This window comes from Trichechus manatus, unplaced genomic scaffold (assembly GCF_000243295.1).
Source record: "Trichechus manatus latirostris isolate Lorelei unplaced genomic scaffold, TriManLat1.0 scaffold00011, whole genome shotgun sequence".
Lineage (NCBI taxonomy): Eukaryota > Metazoa > Chordata > Mammalia > Sirenia > Trichechidae > Trichechus > Trichechus manatus.
Genome location: NW_004443947.1, coordinates 22,020,212 through 22,038,218, shown reverse-complemented (window position 1 = coordinate 22,038,218; position 18,007 = coordinate 22,020,212). Strand labels below are relative to the sequence as shown.

At 37.6% G+C, this 18,007-nt stretch overlaps 1 protein-coding gene across 3 annotated transcripts in view; it reads left to right on the top strand.

Moving 5' to 3' along the window:
- The window catches only part of TTC1 (tetratricopeptide repeat domain 1), a 48,261-nt gene that overhangs the window by 24,677 nt on the left and 5,577 nt on the right, over positions 1–18,007 (top strand). For all 3 annotated transcript variants that reach the window (XM_004371246.2, XM_023726537.1, XM_023726538.1), the window contains 4 exons: positions 1,607–1,719; positions 7,245–7,281; positions 10,897–11,045; positions 16,482–16,536. In XM_004371246.2, the coding sequence (XP_004371303.1) occupies positions 1,607–1,719; positions 7,245–7,281; positions 10,897–11,045; positions 16,482–16,536 (354 nt within the window). The remainder of the gene's footprint in view (positions 1–1,606; positions 1,720–7,244; positions 7,282–10,896; positions 11,046–16,481; positions 16,537–18,007) is intronic.

The following is an 18,007-nucleotide window of genomic DNA, read 5'->3' as shown; positions in this document are numbered from 1 at the left end:
TCAAATACTGGCAGAGTCACCCATGATAGACAGGTTTCAGCGGAGCTTCCAGACCAAGATAGACGAGGAAGAAGGACCTGACGATCTACTAAAAAAAATTGGCCTGTGAAAACCTTATAAATAGCAGCAGAATATTGTCTAATATAGTAACGGAAGATGAGCCCCTCAGGTTGAAAGGCACTCAAAATATGATCAGAGAAGAGCTGCCTCCTCAAAGTAGAACCTGTTGCTGTCAAGTAGATTCTAACTCATAGTGACCATATAGGACAGAGTAGAACTGCCCCATAGGTTTCCAGGGAGCAGCTGATGGATTCGAACTGCCGGCCCTTCGGTTAGCAGCCATAGCTCTCTACCACTGTACCACCAGGGTTCCATAAAAGTAGAGGCAGCCTTAATGACCTGCGTGGATTAAAATTTTCGGGACCTCCTGTAATCTATTAGCTATTAGTCCAGAAATGGGAGAGGAGGGGGGCTTGTGGTGAGAAACTTCAGCTATTGTTTTGGAAAACTCTTACCTTTAATGTTAAAGGGTATTTGCTGTGTTGCTGTAAAACAGGACCCCCATCTTCACTTGCTCCAGTGCCCTAAAAACAGGCCTAACCTCTCCAGCACGGCCTAGGGAAGTATTTTGCTTATACTTAGGTTGCTCTTTCATGTGCCTTTCTCTGTGGATGCGTTTAGTAGACAGATGATCTTCATGTCCTTCTGCGTTTCGTATATTTGCTTAGGAATAAGTTGGTTTCACTCCAGTAATTTGGGGAAACTGATCATAAAACAGCTTTCTGTCACATTTCAAAGTGTATACACTTCAGAAATCTAGGAGTGTTAACATTTTCCCCTTGGTATTTTTATGTTTCAAAATATTTTGCTTATATCCTGGTTTAGCAATCATCACTTTTTTTCCTAATAGAATTAATGGTCCTAATTTTTAAGCATATCTCTTTGAATTTTAGTAGTAAATACTCCAAACCTGAGAAAGGAGTGAATAGGCAATTCTTGCTTAGTACTCTGACCGTAATTCTGTGTGTAGCAAAGAATGTATAAATTTATTACGGTTTTTTTCTTTTAGAGTCTTTTATCAAATATTGATTTTTATATTGTTACTCCATGAAATGTCTCTCCAAACATTTTATGGATACAATTTAATTTTTAGCCAGGTTGACTATATGATGGCACAGTGTCTTTAATGAAAACATGTATGTCAGTTTTTTTCTTCATCCAAGATGATGAATCTCATACTTTAATCTTTCTTCTGTCCAGTTCCTAACCCCCTGTCAAATCTCCTTACTGAATTGGTAAGCCAAATGAAAGCTGAACATATAGGGCATTATGTAGGAATCTTGAGCATTGAAGGTTATTCACTTGCAATGTGTTTGTTCTAAATTCGGTTCATCAGAGAAGCCTCGTTAGATTACCACAAGCAAGCACTGTTTTCTTTAAAGATAGAGAGAAGGGAAAAATAATTTTTACTGCCCAAGATGCGATACACTCTATCTTTTTATTTGAAACCTTTGTCCTGTAACTGGAAAGCTATGCATTCTTAGATCCTATAGGTTATCAAGAATAAAATTGTAATGATCTCTCTCCTTTTCCTTGTAATCTTCAGATTATATAGAAGCCGAAAGTTCTTATAGTCGAGCCCTTCAAATGTGTCCATCCTCCTTCCAAAAAGATAGGTCTATTCTGTTTTCAAATAGAGCTGCTGCAAGGATGAAACAGGTATGTACTTTTGACCTTTTCTTTTGAAGAGAGAGAGAGACTTGCAGTGTTTTCATAGGGTAACTTCTCAAAAACGAGCTTAGGGACTCAAAGTCACTGCCTCCCTTTTCTTGCCCATACATTCTCCTCATGTGAAGGGTGTGGGGATGACAGAAGACTATTTTGAAAAACTTGAGTAATTTGAACAGATTGCTGTTCACATTCCGCTTTAAAATAGCTGAGTGAGTACTTTTCATGGAGGCAAGACTGGCAAAGTTTCCACTAAACTAGGGCAGGTTAATGAAGCAAAGAGCCAAGTAGTCCATGTCCTAGAATAGCTGCAGCTGCTTATTTTAGGCCTCCGGAATTCTAGGTGAAGACTCAGAGGCAGAGAGAAACACTGATTAAAACTCTGGACTTAAGGACCCATATTTCTAAGATTCTGATTTTTCTTTTAAAAGTATGGGCACTGGGAGAAATGCACAACAGCTGGGATGAGAGGTACCTTATATTATGCAAAATAGGTGTCATAGAAAATTCAAACGCATTTTCTGTTTCCAAAGGATTGACGGCCTGGTATAACAGGTTAAGTTTAGAGTAGACGAGAATACAAATATTTTTAGTGTTAGTATTAAAAGTTAGATTTCATGCATATTTGTCCGACAGTGAGTCTTACTGGGTTGGAATGATGAGTTAAAAAAACAATAATATTAACACTTAATTTCCTGTGGCTACTTACATCCAGAGTATAAATGGGAGGTTATTTAACATACCTTTAAGCAGCCATGAAGCAGGCTCAAGATTGGATGAAATAGTTTTTTCTGTTTGCTTTGTTAAGATCAGATACCTATTGTTACTTTCTCTTGGATGTTGCCTGAAATTCTTTAGTACCTCTAACAAAAGCACTTTTTGGGTGGCCAGGTTTAAAAAAAAGGGTGGGGTGGGGGTGCTTGAATGCTTGAACACACAAAGTTTTGGGGTTTTTTTTTTTTTTAACCTAGACTTGTATATTTTATTATTGGATTCACTCTTCAAGATGAAGGATTTCTGGAAGCATATATGTGGCATAGGAGAATAAATAATTTTACAGAGTATACGAACAGACATTTTGTATCAGAGAAAATAAAACAATTTTTAAGTGTATTTAAAACAATGTTCACTAATGTAGTCTACCGAGAGAGATCAGAATTCACACCTAACAGTTTTTACACTTAGCTGGAAAATTTTGGTCTTTTGCATTTGCTTCTCCATCTTGCCACATTCTTTGTTGTTGTGACATGGGATTAAGGATACCTTCAGTGTCAGAGAAGACACACCATATTCATTTGTCTCCTGGGACTCGGAATTCTTTGTTTCCACAGTTGCCAAGTTATTGCTGTTGCTAGGGTTGAGCTAGCATAAGTGTCTTGAGTTAGTTCTAATATTTTGTCTACCACATTTGAGGAGGAGAACTCCAAAGAGAATTGTACTATGACTGGAGAGTACAGTTAGATCAGTGGTTCTCACTCTTAGAGGTGGAGAACCCTCTTAAGAATTTGATAAAAAGCTGTGGAAACCCTTCCTCACAAAAAAATACACATAAAAATTTTCCTTTGAAATATCTCTGGCTACCAAAGCTTGTGTATCCCTGAAGATCCTCTTTAGTTGACACCTAATATTCCAGGAACTCCTTTGTAGAAATCTGGAGCCTGGCATGATTATTTAGTTTGTGACTGTGTTTCAAGTTTCTTACTCTGGAGGAATTCTTATAAATAACTTTCTGAACTCAGGAAATACCAGTCCAAACCTCAAGATCTTATTGGAAAAGAAGAATTCCCGCTCCAACTATTTTTTCCTTTTCTTTCACAGTGAGAAGAGAATGTAAATGTTCTACACAGTAGCTGGACAATAGCAATCAAAGTTCTAGCAGGGAAACTCATAATCCCCTATTTGTAGCCCTTCTTAAAGGGGCCTTCTTGAAAACCATCTAATTGTCAGCTAACATGAGATTTTTGTGGATAAATTGTTATGTTTATAAAGCCCTTCTTTAAAATGGCTTCTCATTCTCAGTTCCCTGTCCTCAAAACTTCTAGGCTTGGGTAATAACAGTGCTTTTTTAATTGGTCACCTTGCTTTTAAATTCATGGCAGTTTTCATATAGGATCCTTTTTTCCTTACACATTCATGACATTCTTGTGGGAACACTCTTACATGGGCCAGACTGTGGCGTAGAAAGGGAAGGCTATAAGTTATGGGAAATTCCCAAAGCTAACTGTAACTTACTTGTCTCATGAGAAAGCATACTGTCCTTCTTATAGTGGTCAGCATAATACTTTCCTTTAGCAGTTAGGAAACAAGGTGCTCGTGGCAGGCAACAGGCCAATTTACCACTGCTGTAGACAGTTGAAGATAGAGTAGTTGGGAGGGAGCCATACTCTTCCTATGGCTCCCCGGAGCTTAGGACTTGGGTTTTTTGTTCTCTTGTACTTTTGGGAAGAAGTTGTATGAAACTTCTACCATCCCAAGCCTCAGTTCCCAAGACCTGTTTTTTTAATTGTTAGGGAAATAATCTCCCTAACTTAAGTCACGAGAGCCGTTTCTGATGGAAACATCAGGTCTTTTTTTTTCTTTTTTCTAGAGGTGTTGGATTTTCCTATAGATTTTAGAAAGTAGACTTTGTCAGGTATGTCATAGCCAAAAATTTTTTTCCAGTCTGTAGGTTCTCTTTTTACTCTTTTGGTGACCAGTCTTTTGATGAGCTTAAGTGTTTAATTTTTAGGAGATCCCATTTATCTAGCTTATCTTCTGGCGTTTATATATTGTTAATTATGATTTGTATGCTGTTTATGCCATATATTAGGGCCCGTGGTTTTGAACCTATTTTTTCTTCCAGAATTTTATAGTTTTTGGTTTTATATTTAGGTCTTTGATCCATTTTGAATTAGTTTTTATGTATGGTGTGAGGTATGGGTCCTGTTACATTTTTCTTTTACAGATGGATATCCAGTTTTGCCAGCACCATTTGTTAAAAAGACTGTCTTTTCCCCCATTTAATGGACTTTAGGCCTTTGTCAAGGATCAGGTGGCCATAGTTAGATGGATTTACATCTGGGTTCTCGATTGTGTTCCATTGGTCAATGTGCCTGTTCTTGTACCAGTACCAGGCCGTTTTGACTACCATAGCTGTATAGTAGGTCCAGAAGTCGGATAGTGTGAGGCCTCCTACTTTGTTCTTTTTCTACAAAAAAGATCTAAGGTCTTTTTTGAGGGTGCCAGGAGGAGCCGTGAGTGTCAGGGAAAGCACACACAGCCTCTCTGGTGTGCATCATAGGTTATACAGCAGGCTCTAGTTCCTGTGCAAGGATAGTTCATTAGCGGGATTTTCTTGTTTTGTTCTTTTGAGTCACACTCTTAATACTTTAAGAGGAGTATAAAATAGACACTTGAATACTTCCAGGATTAATGCCCTGGAGCAACTTAAGGAGTATATTCTGAGTTTTTCAAGAAAGTGATGGGTTAAGGGGTAGAATTTCTGAAAGGCAGGTCTGCAGGCTCAGCATCCTTGACTGAGTGTCCCTGGGAAGGGACATGTCATGTCTAGGCAGAAAGAAGGCAAACTGGGTTTAGAAGCAAGTGTTACCTGTCGGGCTAGACACAGAAGTACAGACACCCCTAAAAGTAGACTCCAGATGTTTTTAAACTACAGTGATACCTGTGGGAGCTGGCACTTGACGGGACTGCCTTGTTTGTCCAGGTCTTGCAAGTTTTCCACCTTTGACAGAGTACAGTCTTACCACTGTTCTATTGCTTGTTTTAGTGGAAAACATTTTGAGTTTTCCTGGCAGGTTTCCACCTTACACAGGTTCTGGCTTCACAGGTTTCAGTGTATATACATTATGCAATTCTTATACATTATGCCATTATGCACCTGTGTGCGTGTGTATGCTTGTGCGCACATGTGCCTGGGCGGCACAAACAGTTTGCATTCAACTGCTAGCCCAGAGGTTGACACTTTGAATCCACCCAACAGCCATGGGAGAAACGCCTGGCGATCTACTTCCATAAGATTACAGCTATCAAAAACCTTACGGAGTGCAGTTCTACTCCGACACACACGTGGGGTCACCATGAATCAGAACCGACTCATTTGGTATAGATATATATATAATCACACACGTTAATATACTTACATGAGATACACAACACACACACATATATGTTATATATATATATATATAAATTATAAAAGGATGGTAAATAAGTTCTGATTTTTTTTTCACACACTCCACTTTGGAGACTACTGCTCTAAGTGACAGAAAATACCTGGGTCCCCTATGGTGTTAATAGGTGTCAGTCAAAGGATTCTGCAGTAAAATACCATAATTTCTTGATCTAAAGAGGCCAAATGGTGATAAGATGCACTGCAACTGAATAACAGCATCTAGGGACAGAAAAAAATAACAGGACAACATTTGTACATGTGAATTGTAAAGATGTATTACTGTTGCAGAAACTTTAAAATATGAAAATGTGTCTTAGATTTATGGAAATCTGATAAGTTGAAAAATACCTACTTAGACAAAGCTATACAGATTTCATCGTTGCAGGACTTCTTAACATGTGAATTAGTATGATGAGCATTGGAAGAGATATACTAGAATTTGCATTTCCCAGGCTTGGCTCTGGAACCATTTTTGATTGAATCTTGAAACACAGTTGGGTAGACATTGCTCTAAAACAGTCTGCAAAATATTTAATATTTGCTACAGTAGGAATAATGAGAGTATTGAACACTTATTTGAACTAAATTATTTCTGTAATTTTGCAGAAAACTTCTAATTTGGGGAAAATAGACATTTTAGAGCTGGAAGACATCTTATATGGCATCCAGCCCAGCCTACTCATATTTTAGATGAGAAATTGAGCCCTAGAGAAGGAAAGTGGCATGGCCAAGTTAAACAGCAGGTTAGTGTCCAAGCTGGGACTAGAATCCAATTCTTTTAATACCTAGTGTCCGTTATGCTTCTAGGCTCAGCAAATTAGATTAGCTAGCAGATATTTTATTTGGTAAATTATTCTGTATTTTTGTTTCAACAGTGGTTACAAATTAAGGTTTATAACTAAGACTACATGATAAGCCACACTACATGTGTCTGTAGATGAACCATCTGTATGCTTTCTGGAAAATAGCACTTTGAATGTGATAGTATAACAACTAACCAAAGACGAGGATAATTAATTCAGTTATTTGCCCTGGTTAAATCACAAAGTTTTCCAAATCTCAGCCTTCTAATGTGTCCAACCAATGTAATAGGTTAACTACAACAATTTTTAGAGACACTTTAGAAAAGAACCTGCTTAAATAATTTGTTAGCAGGAGGCTTTCAAGTCAGAGCTGTCCCCATGTAATTTTGAGTTCTAGCTTGGAAGTAACATGCATGTTTCCTTGTGATTTGAAGAGCATTCTGGGTCTCCATAAGTAGTTACTAATGATCAGCTCAGGTCATTGAGCCTTTAGGCCACTAAAGATAGAACTAGGGTGACACTAATGTTGTATTTCTTTTTAGGACAAGAAGGAGATGGCTATCAGTGACTGCAGCAAAGGTACAACCTTCTTTGTCTTGTTACATGTTGACATACAAGAGCATTACCTGTGCTAGACAAACCAGTAGAGAGACTTGTTGTACTCATACATGTGTACCCTTCCTCTGGGTCCTATAAAGACAAGGTTTATATTTCACTGTTTTCAGAGATGTTGTGTAGTAGTCATCTTGGTGTAAGCATGGTTTTGAATGGATCGTTCTCCTGTGCTAGTAAATATGTGAGGAAAAATTCAAAGCCACTTGGGCAGCAGAAACTCATGGAATTGAATTTACTTCCTGTAGTCTCCAGATTACTCCCCTTTGAGATTCAAATGGAAGATCCTCTTCTGTGTGAGGTGTGTGGATTTGAAGAGTTTAAATTAGGAACAAGCTGCTGATTTTCAGAGCTTCTTTCCCTATAACCAAATGGTGAGAAAATGCCTTGTAAGCTAGATTAAGAAACAGTTCATTTCTAGCTGTAGCCTTAAGTGTAGGAAGCCTTGCCAAGAAAATGAGGAGAAGGGGAAGACTTGCAACCAAAGTGTTTTCCAAATTTGTTTCTGAATCTGGTAAACCAGTATTTATTTGCTTAGGCAACTCGTGACAGGCAACTTGCATTGCACCCGTAGGCAGAGTACATTGACATTAGTATGGTTTATTTGCATTAAGGAACAGATGCACACACACACACACATCACACACGTACTCAGTTCATAATCTTCTTGGGAAAGGACTTAACAGCTTATATCTGGGGTCATGTTGGAGTCCATTACTTCTAGTCATACGGAACAATATTTAATGCCAGTCACCTTAGGGTATTTCAACCTTGGCATAAAGTTGAAATTCATTCTCTTAATATAGATTGGTAAATAAAATAACATGTTAGATTGCTATGTTATTTTAGAAGTTTTTAATAAAAAAATTCCTACTTTTCAATAGATATTTGTACATTTAGAAGCTATCCACTAGTTGGGGAAGTAGAAGTATCTGAGTTAAAATGTAAATTAGGAGATTCAGTTTTTTAAAAGATGTAATAGAGATCCTTGGAATGTTTTTCCTATGGATATTGTGATATCCTCACTGGGAGGAATATTATAAGGGGATATGGTGTACTGGTCAGAGGGGCATTGGCAGATAGAGCCCATGAAGTTGAATTGTCAGGAGGTTTGAGTTCTTTCAGAAAGCTCTCCTGATCCAGTATCCCCTGCAAATTACAGTACCATTTCTCTGATGTCTTTCACAGAAAAGCTTATTGAAAGCATTGTCTATACATGCTGTCTCTACTTTGTCTTCTCCCATCCTCTTTTCACCCCACTTCGTTAGGTTTCTGTTTCATCCATGCCAGTGAAGACTGACTGATCTTGTCATGGTCATCAGCAACTTCATGTTGTCCAATTCTGTAGTTGCTTCTCTAGCTTCGTCTTACTTGATCTCTCAAAAGCATTTAATACATTTTATCATTCCTTCCTCCTTGAAAATGTTTTCTCTTGAATTTGGTTATACCACACTATACTAGTTTTTTTGTATGTTTTGTTTTTGTCCTGCTTCATTGGCTGTTCTTCTTATTCTTCTTTGCTGGCTTTTTCTCTTTCAACCTCAGCATATTAGAAGCCCCCAGATCTTAGTCCTACATAGGGCCCTCTTCTTTTTTTCTGTTTTTTCCCTAAATGATCTCATGCAGTTCTGAAGCTTTAAATACCATATACATGCTAAAGTTTATATCTAAAGCTCTGACTTCTCCCCTGTGATGGAGTCCTGTATCCTGTGGCAAACTTGGCATCTCTTCTTGGATGTCTGAAAGGCACTGCAAATTTCAGGTGCCCAGAACAGAACTGTGGTGCCACTCCCTCCCCGCTGCCCCATACACACACACAACTTGCATGTCCCTCAGTTTTTTTCCATTCTAATAAATGGCATCACTGTCCATTCACTTACTGAAGCTAAAACCCTTGGGGTCATCCTTGTTTGCTCTCTTTCTTTATGCCACGTGGCTATGAGTCGAATTGACTCGACAGCAGTGGGTTTGGTTTTTGGTTTTTTATGGTCTGTAATTCAGAGACATATACTTAATCAGACCTCTCTTCTCCATCTCCACTATTACTAGCTTAGACCAAACCGACATCATCTCTCATCTGGACCACTGCTGTAGCCTTCCAACTAGTCTCATTGCTTCCACTCTTGCCCCCTACACTGCAGCCAAAGTGATCCTTTAAAAATATAGATCAGATTATGTCTTTAGCCTGCTTGAAACCCCTCCAATGGGTTCTCATCACACTTAGGGAAAAATTCAGACTCCTTTCCCTGGCCAGCAAGGCCCTGCATGATCTGGTCCTTGCCTATATCTTTACCTTCATCTGTTCCCCACCCCCAACCTGGACACTCACATGCAAGGTTATTCTTGCTTTAGAAACTTTACACATTAGTCCCCCGTACACTCCTCCTCATCATCCTTTCAAGTGGCTGGCCTCCCTCAAATATTCCCTCTTCATATTCTCTGACCACTCTCAGAAGTTGCTTCATTCTCCCTTCATTGGCAATCACATTTCCTTGTTTTATTTTTCTTCACAGCACTTTTACTATCTAAAATTATTTTCCTGTGTGCCGTGTACTCTTGCCTACTAGAATAGCACCAAGCTTCATGACTACAAGGACCAGGTCTATCTTGTTTATCACTGTATCCCCAAAGATACACTATATTAGATACATATATTAGGTATTAAATAAATATTCACTGAAAGAATAAACAAAAATTAAGGGTATATGATGTGAAGAGATAATAAGTTCTAGAACCATGGCATTGCGTTCTAACAGAAAAGAACAACTCAGAAGGGATTGGGGGGAGTGTGGTGTACTTGAATCAAAATATGTTCAAAGGAGTTTTAGAAGAGTGATTGTTGCTGGATAAAGGAAAAGATAGTATGCTTTGTGACCTAATGGTGCTGGAGCAGTAGTTTGAAGAAATAATGAGAGTTTAGCTGGACCTATAACCTCAGTAGTCAGGGCCTAGAAGAAAGAAAATGATAGCAGAGTTTGCTACCTTTACATTCTCTGTCACTCTTTCACTGTGCACTTGAGCTGTGTGTTCTGGCCTGTTCTGGGACAAGGACAAGTAGGCAAAAGTCAGGACTTGGGGTATAGACAGCTGTCAGCAAGCTATGGCCCACAGGCAAAATCCAGCTGCCGCGAGTTTTTGTACAGCCCGCAAGTTAAAAATGGTTTTGACATTTTTAAATAGGGAAAAAATCAAAAGAAGAAGAATAGCATTTTGTGACACGTGGAAATTCGGTGAAATTCAAATTTCAGTGTCCATTAAAAAAAAAAAATTATTGGAGCACAGCCATACTTAGTTGTTTATATATCGTCTGTGGCTGCTTTTGTGCTATAGTAGCAGAATTTAGTAGTTGCGACAGAGGTAATATGGCCGGCAGAGCCTAAAATATTTACTATCTTGCCTTTTACAGAAAAAGTTTGCCCACCCCAGGTATGCCAAACCAAAACCAAACCTGTTGCAGTCGACTTCGACAAATAACTCTCCCTTTCATACGCTTAGGGGGTGGTTGATAAAGAAATTTTACGTAGTTGAAGGTGTATAAGCCCTTTTTCTTCATGGTAACAATTATTTCTTTTTCTTCTATAGCAATTCAGTTAAATCCCAGCTATATCAGGGCAATACTGCGGAGAGCAGAGTTGTACGAGAAGACAGATAAGCTGGATGAAGCCTTGGAAGACTATAAATCTATATTAGAAAAAGATCCATCAGTACATCAAGCAAGAGAAGCTTGTATGGTAAAACCTAAATATATGTATATGTTTTCTAAATATATGTATATGTTTTGTTCTGTTTTGTTTTTGTTTTTTTTCCTTCTAGTCCCTATATTGCTACTCAGTTACTTTTAAATAATCCCTTGGGACACAACTAAATTTAATATCCATTCTAAAGGTGATACTACTCTTTAATTCCTAGTGTTGACAAAAACTTTATTTCATTGTTGTACTAGGGAAGTCTCCTCTGGAGTTATATAGTTTAGTCCAAAGTGATTCTTAGTATTATAGGTAATAAACTTCTGGTTTTCTGTCCTTCCTTTTCATTATTCAGTCTCCAAGTTTCTGTTCTGTTGTCATATGTCTAGCCCATTACCCTCAGTTTTTTCCATTCCAGTTGAATATCTCCCAAACTAACCTTCTTATCTTTCTTAGAATGGCTCTTATTCTTAATCATTGGCACTACCAGTCCTTTTGCTTCTAAACCTTGTAATTATTTTTATCTGAGTTGTAAATTAGCTAAATGGTATTGATTTTTTTCCCCTTTAAGAATAACTCCAGATTGTCCTTTTACATTTGTCACCACTCTTGATTATCTCTAATACATACAGCGAGATACTAATGTATGTGCTACAGAACTGGATATGTATGTGTTAGTGCCCAAAAGTAATAGATGTTCAAATAAGTTTGAAAAAGACTTGTTTTAACAAGTTAAAGAGGTTTCTTGACTGCCAGACTTTTCAGAGCACCATTAGGATGAAGAGGTCTATCATGAATCTCCAATGTACAAAGAAGATTGCCAACCAAAAGCTAGACAAGAGAAAGCTACATACACTTTTTTTATTTAAAGCAAACTTTTTTAATTGAAGCAAGGGTTCAACATTTTAAAATAAGATTTTACTGTATAAGAAGCCAGGTCTGACTCTTTGGAAACTGGAAGACTTGGACACCCTGGGTCCTTCTTGAATTGCTATATGTTGGCATTCAGCTGGATCTCTTCAGTTCCAGCACTGCCCTCACCACTTCCTGTTGTCTTACACCAACTCCTTTACTCATTTACATTTCCTGTCTGGCTCCTAGGGCTTTTGAGCCCCTGCTGTACAAAATGTCCTACTTACTTCATAGGACTATTATTCCATGGAGCAAATCTGGAAAATGTTGATTGACCTCTCTGCATAATGTATGATTTTTCTTTTTTAAAACACACTAAAGGTGAATACTTTCAATAATAACATCTTTTATTTATCTAGAAATGGAGTAATGGGAGACAGGCTAGTTTGGATAATTAAAATGCATAAGCAGTTTGAAACCAGTTTTAATCTTTTATCAGACTTTTTAGCATATCTCTGAATGGTGGTAGGATTAACTTAAATTTGGCATAAGAAAAGACAGCAGGGTTCTTAAAGTCTTGGCTATATTCTTGATAGCATCATGTCTGCATACATTATAAACCCATAAGACAATGTTACTAATTTTTATTTTAAACAATCATATGTATTATAAAAGAAATTAAGAGGGAGGAAAAAGCCACCAAAAAAAGGTCTTTTTTATTTACCCAGATATTTACTATTTCTAAAGCTCTTCGAGGATCTAAGATTCCATCTGGCACCATTTCCCTTCAACTACAGAACTCCTTTTAGCAGTCCTTATAGTGTGGGTGTGCTGTGAGACGGAATCAACTTAAAAGCAACAAGTTTGGGTTTTTTTTTGGTTTGGTTTATATTACAGTGTGGGTGTGCTAGTGATGAATTCTCTTGGTTTCCTTCTGTTTGAAAATGACTTTCTTTTTTTTTTTTGGTTATAAAATACATTCCACAAAAAAATTTTTTGCTATTTCAACCAGTTTTAAGGGTACAGTTCAGTGACATTCACTGTGTTGTGTAACTGTCACCACTGTCCATTTCAAAAAAAAAAATTATCACCCCAAATGTCTTTGTTCTTAAAGAATATTTTCACTTGATAAAGAATACTGAGTTGACTTTTTTTCTTTCAGTACTCTAAAAATGTTGTTCCATTCTCTTTTGGCCTTCCATTGTTTCCGATGAGAAGTCAGCCATTAATTGAGTCAGTGTTCCCCTTGTGTAACTTTCAGTTGTTTTCTCTTCCTGCTGTCTAGATTCGCTGTTTATCTTTGGCTTTCAACCATTTGACCGTTATGTGCTTTTGGCATGTTTATCCCGCTTAGTGTTCATATTAAACATGTTAAATTTATACGTCTGTCATCAAATTTGGGAAATTTTGGCCATTACTTTTTCAAAAATTTTTCTGCCCCTTTCTCTTCTCTCTCTGGAACTCCATTTATACATATATTAGGCCATTTGATATTATCTAATAAGCTCCTGAGGCTCTCTGGGGGGTTTTGTTGTTGTTGTTTTTCCCAATTTTGTTCCTCATTTCTTCACATTAGGTCATTTCTGTAGCTCTGATTTAAAGTTTGCTTACTTTTTCCTTGCATCTCCACTCAATTTTTTAAGTCGATCCAGTGAATTTTTTTTATTTCTGATATTTCCTTTTTCATCTCTAGAGTGTCCATTTGGTTCTTTCTGTAGTTTTTATTTCTCTGGTGCAATTTCTTGCCTTCATTTATTGTGAGCATGTTTTGTTTTACTTCATTGTGGATAGCTTCATAACCACTTTAAAATCTTGGCTAACTTTAACATTTCAGTCATCTTGGGATTGTTAACAGTTGATTTTCTTTTCTCTTCAGAATGGGTTCCATTTTCATGGGTCTTTGTATTTTGAGTAATTTTTGGATTGTATGGTGGACATTATGAGTGTTAAATTATGAAGACTCTGGATTCCGTTGTTTTTCTCCAGTGGGTATTAGATCTTAGCAGGCAGTTACTTCGTTGGACTTGGACTCTTATCTTTTCTCTTTAGCTAATCTGCTTTGAGTCTTTTCCACGTCAGTCGGAGGTGTGGATGGACAGAATTTGGGGATCTCCTCTCTGATTCTTTCCCTTTCAATATTTTCCCCATGTGCTCCAGTGGCCCTAGTTTCCACAGATTCAGTTTTTTGGCTCCTCGGGCTAGAAAGACTACATTTTTTTCCACCAGGGACCATATCCCATGCACCGTATCCACAGTGCATGGCCCAGAGCCTCAAAAATGGAAACTTACTTCATGTAGCTTCCCTCCTCCAAGGATGTACTCCCCCCAGATTCTGCTTGCTTCTGTTCATTCTCCAATGCTCTCAGGTAGCTTTTTTATTATGTCCAGATTTTATAGTTGCTTTCTGCAGACGAGTCAGCCTGGTAGAATCCTCATCTTGTCTAGAAGCAGAGCCTATTTCATAATTTCATTACATCTTATTTGTCCCTTTTCTCTTTTACTACCTTTCTTTCTCTTACTTTTGCCTCCTAACACCCCACCCTGTTGTCAGCACTTACCATCAACACTGTTGCCAGGGCCAAACAGAACTGGAAGATGCTCAGACCATAAGTTAGTCTCTTTTGGGAATTGGAAAGCACTAAGAAGTTATTTGAGTTGTCCACTATCCCAGTGTTCATAGTCAGTAACAACTCTAGGATTCTTGACCATCCCTGCCTTTCCTTCCCCACCTCCTCCCCTCACCAACCCCTCAAAAAAAAAAAAAAAAAGAAACATAAAACGTGAGACCTCAAAATTCTGCACTAGGCTGACTCTGAACTGTTTTTTTTTTCCCCCAGTGGCATATTGTGCCCTAAGAACCTTTCCATCACCATAGTCACTCCTTTCCTGCCCAGATAGATTTAACAGACTATGTTTTTGGAAGATGGACCTCGAATAGATTTTCCTTTCACAAGGTTCTTAATTGTATCCATTAGGTATGGTATGGAGCAGCTTAATGCTCATACCCCAGTTCACTACAGCTCTGCACCTGCTTCTCTGTCTGAGCTCGGGGCTCATTCTTGGATGACCCTCACTGCTCTTGAAACTGACTTATTTGTATTCCTCCTTGAGGCTTCCTGGAATGGCAGCAATGCCTACCTCTAACATTTGTGTTCAAAATTCCTTGGGGCAAAAAAACAAACAAATGCAGCTGTTGGAAAAGAGCACCATTTCTGGGGTTTTTGCTAGCTTGCCAGCCTTGTTATTTAAAAGACAAAAATAAAGGAGCAGACACCAAGGTGAAAATAATTCATTGAAACGAGGTTTTTGATTTTTTAGCCAAATTCCTGTGACTTAGTTTTTTTTTCCCTCTGAAATTAATTTTCCTTCTTACAGTTAGAAGTGAGAGTATCTAGCATTATCATCCGGAGGTAATTCAGCCAGTTTGGTTTCATAACAATTATTCCAGTGATTTTATATGACAGCATTAAATAATGCTACTTTTTTGATAAACTGTTGAAGAGATTTGTACTTTTGAAGAGGACTGATCAGTTATTTTCTAAAATGTCCCTCAGTTTTTGTTTCGTCTCTGTATGAACTTTTGTGATTCTTGGCAGAAGAATACATGATTTATCTGATTTTTCAGTGGATTATAACTTTGGAAATTTCTCAAAAATACCATATCAGTATTCTTTAAACATAGTTCTTGCCAGTGATACCTTGTAACTGATAACCTTTTAATCTTTTTTTGTACCTATGTGCAGAAATAATTTATTTAGGATTTTTATAAATGAGTTATTTCTGTAATCCCAGAGTATTTGGGGCCAATTACAAAACTAAAAGGGGCCATAAGAGACTTTTAATCTAGATCAGTAGCTCTTAACCTCGATTTTGGTTTCCAGGGACATTTGACAACACCTGGAAACATTTTTGATTATCACAACTGGGAGGGTACTTCTGGCATCTAGTAGGCATAGGGAGATGCTGCTGAACATCCTACCCTGCACAGGACAACCCCCACAACACAGAATTGTCCAGCCTGAAATGTCAGTAGAGCTGCGGTTAAGAAATCCTGAGCCAGATGATTGTTTAGAAACATTCAAGATTCATCTAGCCCTTTCTCAATAAATTAGATTCTATAAAGAAGAGATTTCAAGGTAGAAGATAAAAATAAGCAAAATATATTAAAAATATATGTATCACCCATAATCCCACCACCTACAGATACCAGTGTAAACATCAAGCATGTATCCTTTCCAACATTTTTTTGTATCTATATTTTTTCATCCATTTTATATATGTGTGTGTATATATGTGTGTGTGTGTATATGTGTGTGTGTGTGTGTGTATATATATATATATATATATATATAATTTGTTGTTGTTGAGATATTCATCAGTGTTTTTCTTGAGGGCCTCCTTAGAGCTAGGCACTGTCCTAAGAACTGGGAATATAGCAGTGAACCAACAGAATTCCTATCTCCATGTGACTCAACCACAAATACCTGGCTTTTTCTTTACTTAAATGGGAATATATCTCACTTTCTCATTATGATCTCACTTTCACATTATGTTTTTAATTTTTCTCAAATTCAGAATAAAGCCAGAAGGGATTTTCACCAACCTTTGTTTCTCTTCTTTTTCCCTCAGAGATTGCCTAAGCAAATTGAAGAACGTAATGAAAGACTGAAGGAAGAGATGTTAGGTGGGTTTGCTTCTCTTACTTCTTCTAGCCCATAAAGATCTAGGGAGCTGGGGCTCGGGGTTGTCAGCATTTTTATTCACTAGAAGAAAAGACAACAGTCAGAAATACATTTTGGCTCTTCATTTGTTGTGGATAGTAATACTGTGGGGCTAGTGACTTAGCCATTATTTTTTTCCTTAGCCTTTTTCACTCCAGCAGGAACACCATGGTTTAGAGAAAGTAACAGCTTTTCAGAAACCAAGTTTCCATTTCGTTTTATTGCAAAATTTTCCTACCTTCAAGAATGCCATAGTTCTGTCACTGAATTGTACATGCAGAAACTGTGAATTGTTGTATGTTTTGCTGCGTATATTCTCAACAACAATATAAGTAATGTTTTTTTAAAAAAATGGAAATTTTAGAAGTGAAAAATAAAATATCTGAAATAAAAAACTCACTGGATATACGTAATAACAGAATGGAGGTGACACAGCAACTCAATTTTAAAAAGTGGACACTTCACCAAAGAGAATGTAAGGTTGACAGATAAGCACATGAAAAGATGTTTAATATCATCAGTCATCAGGGAAATGCAAACTAAAACCACAGTGAGATACCACTACACAACTGTCAAACCACAACTATTAGAATGGCTAAAATTTAAAAATACTGACAATGTGAAGTGCTGACAAAGTCCCCCTAAAGTCCAGATGCAAAGCAGCTGGAACTCTCATACATTTCTGGTGGGAATGCAGAATGGTACAGCCACTTGGGAAAATGGTTTGACAGTTTCATACAAATGTGAACACATATGACCCAGCAATCCTATTTCTGGGTATTTACCCCAGAACAGGAGTTGGCAAATTTTTCTGCAGATAGGTAGATAGTATTTTAGGCTTTGCAGGTCGTCGGTTTTTGTCATAATTACTCAGTTCTGTTGTTATTGCTCGAAAGCAACCATAGGTAGTGTGTAAATGAATGAGCAAGACTGTGCTCCAATAAAACATTATTTATCAAAAGGGTAGTGAATCAGATTTGGCCTGAGAGCTGTAGTTTGCTAATCCCTACCCTAAAGAAATAAAACACATGCACTCGCGCGCGCGCGCCATAGTTTAACTCCCAACCTGGGAAACCACCAACCTCTATTTCAGATAATGAATTTTGTAAAAGCAATTGATTTTTCAGCTTTAAATTCATTAGGATGCCATCACTACAGCCAACACCACATCAGTAGAGTCAAGAGAATTTTTGTTTTGAAAATGGCATTGAGAAGTCCCTTTGGTGTTTGAGAAGACCTGAGAGGGCAGGAATTAGGAGTAAATGGTAAGGGAAAAGACTGAAAATGTGAGTGGGACAGAGGCTGGCTTCATTTGATCCGCGTTTTAGTTAGTTAGTTACTAAAACGTTTTATAGTTGAAATCAGAGATTCTAATGAATCGTCTGCTTGACTAAGGGGAGTAAAGGTTTCTAGACAGAGATGTGCCTATCATAT